Raw genomic sequence first — 7,032 nt, 5'->3', positions numbered from 1 at the left:
GCCATGCCTGTTCTGACACTGGCTGGAGACGAACAGCCATAAACTCTGCTTTCCAGAGAAAAAGCCTCTGCTTTGGGAGACACAGGTGTGAGTTCAAAACCAGAGCACGGGTATATGAACAGGAGCTGGGGGACAAGCCAGGGCTCACTCTGCTTGAGTTTCAGGATACTCGGGGGTGGCTTCTCATTTTTCTTGAGTAACACCAACAATCCCTGCTCATCCACCCTTCAGAAACTTTAGAGGAACTCAGTGGCGACAGCGTGGTAATGCAGCGGGATCTGCATAGGAAAGGCCCTGCCTGCATTCACAACCAGAGACCTCCCGAGCACGCTGCGCACACATATGCATGCCTGGCATCCAGGCTGGTTGAGACTGGGGACGGATGGCAGGGCGAGGACGCTGCACGGACGGCCTTTCTGCCTCTTCTCTCCCTCACTCATGGAAGAGATCAACTCGAAAGAACTTTAGAAAGACCATACTAACTCTACTCTTTTATTTCATCTTGTTTTTAATTAATTAATTTATTCATTTAATTGCCAGAGGGCACATGTACTTGTCAGAGAGACAGAAAGAAGACAGAGGGAGAAAGCGGCCCGCCCCCACCCCACCACACTGGTGGGGTGTAGTCATGCTGCAATCCCTTCTCCTCCATTTCTGCAGCCTGTCAGGATTTGGGGATGCATGCACACTGGCCAGGTGTTTTTTTGTTTTGTTTTTTGTTTTTTTTAGAAGTTTTTGTTATAAGGCACGTGTGCTCGCCAGACAGAGAGAGACAGAGAGACAGAAAGCGAGAAACCACCCCCCGGGGGGGATGGCCACGCCGCAATCCCTTCTCCTCTATTCTCCTCTCGGGATCTTGGGCACACACGCACACGCGCCCGGCGTGAGTTTAAGTCACTGGGTCCAGGACGCGAACTGCGGTCAACCACGTGGGAGTCCAGCGACAAAGCCATTACGCTAACTGCTGGTCTCAACCAGGTGTGTTTTTCAAGCAGTGGGGCTGGAATTTGAGCTGTGCAGTCGGCCAGGTTGGATCTGGCTCCCTTAACTACTAGGCCACAGGGTCCCACCTTCTCCTTTGTTCAGAGACAGCTCCTGCAGTACTCCCAACACTGCACTCCACGACACAGCTGTTCATTCTTCCCCAGTAGGGGACAAGCTCCCTGAGGACAGGGTCTTTCTGTCTCTGCGTCCCCATAGCACCTACAACACCGCTGGTGAACACAATCACACGGCACCTGTTGTCGAGTCTGCTCTACCTTGGAAGTCACAGAGGAAGCATTTTAGGATGAGCATGTAACTAGAGAGGTGGGGATCACTAAAGGGAACGAGCCGGCGCCTGCGACTGTCTGCCAGGAGGCAGGGGACAGAATTATAGCCCCCTTTTGGCAAAAGTGACAGCAAATTACCTGACGGTTGTTTGATAAAGTAAAATGTAAGTTCTTAAGGTGTTTTGTTTTTGAGAAGTTTTGGCCTTAGGGTGCATGTGCTCGCTGGAAAGAGAGAGAGACAGAGAAAGAGACAGAGACACCGAGCGGGAAATAAGAAATCACCCCTGGGGGGTGGGGGATGGCCACACTGCAACCCCTTCTCCTCCATTCTCCTTCCAGGATCTTGGGTACACACACACATGCGCCCAGCATGACTTCAAGCCACCAGGTCTGAGATTCGAACCATGGTTGGCCATGTGAGAATCAAGCGACGTAAAACTGCTATGCCATCTGCTGGTCTCAGCTCGTAAGTTTTTAAAGGAACAGAATGAGGTCAAGTTAAAGCAGGAAGCAATTGTGGAGCCCGGGTTTCCACCGTGAAGGGGATCTGAACACAGGCCTCCAGGTTGGGCATGAACATGAGGGAGAGCTCCGCCGAACGCATCAGGTGTGGAGCAGGCCTACTTCGCACGTCGGCCCCGGGCTCCTCCTCTTGGGGGTGGTTTAGCTCAACACCCCGCGTTACACAGGAAGAGACAGACGAGGTTCTGTGACAGGCCCAAGGCCACAGCACAATCTCATGTAGTGTAAGGGAGTCTTGGGATCCTTCAAGCTGAGAAATCGTTTTAAACACACAGACGCATATCCCCGAAGGGATTTTAAACCCGTGAGCAGAACTGGGCTGCCCTGGCCCATTACCTTCTGTTACGCCATTTCACTGTGCTGGCTTCTCTACTCACTTGGCACCAGCTGGTGGCCTGGTGGTTGAGGAGGCTGGATGCCACATGGGCCTACCACACGGTTCGCGCCTCAGACCTGACAGTTTGAAAATCACACCAGTCGCGTGTGCATGCCTGCCCTAAACCCTGAAGGCTGAGACGGAGGAGAGAAGACCGCAATGTGACCATCCCCCAGGGTGGGTGCTTTCTCACTTTCTCTGTCTCTCTCTCTAGCGAGAGCACATGTCCTCTAGCAAATAAAAATAACAACAACAGTAATATACATGTGGCTTTATTCATTCAAGATAATTGTGAGTAGGGATAGATGTTAGATGGGCAGGGAGAACAGCGCTCAGGCAAGAAAAGGTCCCCGAGACAAAGAATAACGTGGAGAGCAGACTGGGCAGAGGGAAGCCTGAGCTCTCCAACTGCGTGGGCAGGAGCACAGGAGCTAAGATGACGAGTTCCAGAAAAGCTCCCGCCAGAGGTCAGAAGGAAGACTGAGGGAGAGAAAAGGAGACTTTCGGGGGAAAGATACCCATGAAACCAGTAATCAGGCTGCAGGGCAAGGGTCGTTTTTAACTGACTCCTTTAGGGATATCCTTGCTGGCGACTCTTCCAAAAACCATGAGATGTTTGTAGGGGCAGTAACAGAGAGATGTGAGCATGAAGGGAGGAGGGAATGGAGAGGGAGGAGTAACACCAGCGAGTCAGCTAGAGGAAGAGGCAGGACAGATCTGTCAAAAGATCATAACCTCAGGGGCTGGCGGGTGGCATGGTGGTTGAGGGCACTGTACTCCCATGTGGCCGAACATGGTTCAAGTCCTGGACCTTGCTTGCTTTCTCACTTTCTCTCTCCAGTCAAAATGTTTTAAAAAGATGATAATAAACTTACATAAAATAATTCTTTAAAAAATTTTTTAAAGAAAAGAACCATAGCCATGGAGTGTTAATCTGAAGTCGAGTCCTTAGACTTGAAAGAGCGGGTTTGGATATGACAGGGACCGACCTTCAGGAATGTGACGTGATCCAGAAGTGCCAGGAGAGGAGCAGGGTGCCACTGCTGCAGGGCTCGCTGCAGCGGGGCCTAGACGGCTGACTTGTAGCAAATCTCTGCCCTCCACTTCCACTAATTCCTGCACGGACAGCACCCAAGCTCCTCACTTGGCACCAGCTGGTGGCCTGGTGGTTGAGGAGGCTGGATGCCACATGGGCCTACCACACGGTTCGCGCCTCAGACCTGACAGTTTGAAAATCACACCAGTCGCGTGTGCATGCCTGCCCTAAACCCTGAAGGCTGAGACGGAGGAGAGAAGACCGCAATGTGACCATCCCCCAGGGTGGGTGCTTTCTCACTTTCTCTGTCTCTCTCTCTAGCGAGAGCACATGTCCTCTAGCAAATAAAAATAACAACAACAGTAATATACATGTGGCTTTATTCATTCAAGATAATTGTGAGTAGGGATAGATGTTAGATGGGCAGGGAGAACAGCGCTCAGGCAAGAAAAGGTCCCCGAGACAAAGAATAACGTGGAGAGCAGACTGGGCAGAGGGAAGCCTGAGCTCTCCAACTGCGTGGGCAGGAGCACAGGAGCTAAGATGACGAGTTCCAGAAAAGCTCCCGCCAGAGGTCAGAAGGAAGACTGAGGGAGAGAAAAGGAGACTTTCGGGGGAAAGATACCCATGAAACCAGTAATCAGGCTGCAGGGCAAGGGTCGTTTTTAACTGACTCCTTTAGGGATATCCTTGCTGGCGACTCTTCCAAAAACCATGAGATGTTTGTAGGGGCAGTAACAGAGAGATGTGAGCATGAAGGGAGGAGGGAATGGAGAGGGAGGAGTAACACCAGCGAGTCAGCTAGAGGAAGAGGCAGGACAGATCTGTCAAAAGATCATAACCTCAGGGGCTGGCGGGTGGCATGGTGGTTGAGGGCACTGTACTCCCATGTGGCCGAACATGGTTCAAGTCCTGGACCTTGCTTGCTTTCTCACTTTCTCTCTCCAGTCAAAATGTTTTAAAAAGATGATAATAAACTTACATAAAATAATTCTTTAAAAAATTTTTTAAAGAAAAGAACCATAGCCATGGAGTGTTAATCTGAAGTCGAGTCCTTAGACTTGAAAGAGCGGGTTTGGATATGACAGGGACCGACCTTCAGGAATGTGACGTGATCCAGAAGTGCCAGGAGAGGAGCAGGGTGCCACTGCTGCAGGGCTCGCTGCAGCGGGGCCTAGACGGCTGACTTGTAGCAAATCTCTGCCCTCCACTTCCACTAATTCCTGCACGGACAGCACCCAACACACAACTGCTGGCTGCCTCCCCGAAACTTCCTGAGGCATTCCCACCTTGTGTTCTTTCCTCATGCTTTGCCCAGAATCCAAAATGGCAAAATCTTCATCCACCTAGCCCGAGTCGAGAAGCTCCTTACTGCTGAAAACCTGCCCTGCTCCTGACTGAGAGCTCACTGCTCCCTCCTCTGGCTCCTGCAGCACTTGGACCGACTACCCCTGCAGACACTGAACGGAAGAGCATGCCTGCTGCAGGAGGGGCCCGGCAATTCAGGGATGGCCGTGAGTCCAAGCCCTCTGGCCTTCCTGTACACAGCAGCCACACGAGAGGGAAAACAAAGAGGAATTACAGAAAATGATTTTGGAGAAAAACCTTCCAAAAGGTATTTAAGTGCGTGGCAACCTGCAGGGTGGAGGGAAAGGGCTGTTTGCCTCAGCTTTGCTCCCCCCTCCAGGGCCTTGCACATGCAGGGCATGCTCTGTAAGCCTTGCACACCCGAGGTGTGCTCAGTAGGCCTGTTGCAGTGAACTGAGCAGCTCCCGGGTCAGCTGCCACCTACACTCTTGACCTTGGGGAAGTGACTTGGCCCGTGTCTCAGCTGTCTTGCTGGTGAATTGGGGGTGTTAACTCCTATCTTACAGGTGGTTGGGAGGATTGCACAGATTGATACATGAGTGGTGTTTGGTGCCTGGCACATGGAAAGCTCGGCAGAAGTTTACTGGTCTCCTTTCTCTGCCAATTACCATGTGCTCATCTGTTACAAGTCTCAACACACAGGAATCTTCCATGGAGTCCCGATCCCATCATCCCACCCCTGCTACAACACTCCCAACAACGGGACACTCCTGGGCTGCTGAGACAAGCTATTCCAGAAGGTTCTTAAAAAGATCTTGCTCAGGGGGTGGATTTTGCTGCCACTTCTACCCTAACCTTGGTTCTGTCCCTGACTATGTGCCCAGAACATTCTAACCTTCTTCCATCTGACAGGTGAGACACTTCTGCTTGGTTTTCAGCCCCGAACACTCCCAGGTCCATCTGCGCCCACATGTGACCTGGCTCAGCTCCTCCAGGCCACCGAGCCCTGCAGCAGCTCGGGTGCACGCGATGTCTACCCGGGCAGACCCAGCGCTGGGTGACACGCCCCACTCAGGATCTAAGCGACCACATTCCGCTCCCTGTGGGCGCACGGTGAGCCTGACCTGCAGTCACCAAGTCTTCCTCACGTCCACCTAGTTCCCCGGGGCTGAGTTCTGTGCTGACTTTGCAGGATGGGGTGGGGGATGCAGGGAGCCCCAGGGAGGGGAGGAGGGGAGGAGCGCTCAGTTTTGGGGTTGTAGAGTTTCCGGGGGAACTGGCTCCTGTTGCCTGGGTGGCAATGGCGAAGCGTAGGAACCTGCAAGATCAGTGGTGAGGGGATGGGTATCACCCCTGGTTGTCTGTGTCCTCCAGAATGAAAATGAATGTACTCCATGGCTGTATAGTGACACCAAATGAAAGACGTGGGGCCCCGTGGGATGCTGGTTATTCTCGATTTAGCTCACTAACGAAACGACCAGACTTAACAGCGACACCGCACGCCGACACATTCCCATCACGCACTGCAGCCGATCGAGAGAGCGCCTATGAACACACTGCCCCTCCTGCTCCTCTTCACAGACAAGGCAACAGGATGCCAGGGGCCTCGATGGTAAGGCTGTCGGGTTTGTGCTAAGGCCAGAAGGAGGGTGCTCTGACTCTTGCTCCTACACGGTTTACCCTCCATCACACTTCCTGAGTGCTGGCTGACTTCCTTCTCTGATGGAAGGTAAATGTGGCTGTTGTGACGATAGTCAGGAACTTCTGGATTCCAGGAACCCGTGGCACAAGGCGGGGAAACAGGTAACATGCCTTCCTGACTGCACTGAGTGTAAATGCCCCATTGCTCTCTTTATTTTAAAAACAGACCCATTACCCACCAACATCCAACTCCTATAAGCTTCTCCCTTAAGAGGTCCTAAAACAGTCTCAGAATTTTTTTTTAAAGGAACACAGAGCACTAGGTGAAAAAAGACAACAACACTGAGTCGAGAAAACGAGGGCAGGCTGGCCCAGGACTCTTACTTTGAGGGGAGTCTTACCTCGGCTGGCCACCTTATTTCTACTGAAGGCGGCAGTCGGCTGGTGTCCATAGGGATGGAGCCCCAATTCCTGGGCATGACTCACAGTTCCTAGCAAAGATTCAGGGTCCCCAGGTCCACCGGTACTCAAGAGCAGGGGGCTGTCATGGCAACCTTTGGTCAAAGTACTTGAGCTCTTACTGTCTGGGAAGCCCTCCTTGGCCCCCTCGCATGCGCAGTCCTCCTCCATGCTCTCCGGATGCATCAGTGCCTGCTGATGAGCATACCCATGGGGCGGGGCGGGCGAGGAGGCCTGGGAGATACATTCTTGCACCCTGATCTGCAGAAGATGCTGAGGGCTGGTGTGGTGGTGGTGATACGAGTCAGCATTCTGGTAAGATAAAGCCTGGCGCTCTGTCATACTCTGTCCCCCGAGGCTGGGAGCCAGACTCCCAGCATCCCCTTGGTTCATGTGCCTGAACAACTCCTGGTATTCCT

General features: G+C 52.6%; 1 protein-coding gene across 1 annotated transcript in view; it reads right to left on the bottom strand.

Annotated features, from left to right (window-relative positions):
- The window catches only part of SIK3 (SIK family kinase 3), a 127,042-nt gene that overhangs the window by 13,084 nt on the left and 106,926 nt on the right, over positions 1–7,032 (bottom strand). Inside the window, exon 21 of the mRNA XM_006149983.2 lies at positions 6,556–7,032. This exon is cut by the window's right edge and continues 19 nt beyond it. Coding sequence (XP_006150045.1) covers positions 6,556–7,032 — 477 coding nt within the window. The remainder of the gene's footprint in view (positions 1–6,555) is intronic.

The sequence above is a fragment of the Tupaia chinensis genome, unplaced genomic scaffold, assembly GCF_000334495.1.
Source record: "Tupaia chinensis unplaced genomic scaffold, TupChi_1.0 Scaffold000274_1, whole genome shotgun sequence".
NCBI classification, from domain to species: Eukaryota; Metazoa; Chordata; class Mammalia; order Scandentia; family Tupaiidae; genus Tupaia; species Tupaia belangeri.
Note: the sequence above shows the minus strand (reverse complement) of the source record. Positions and strands in the feature narration are given on the sequence as shown.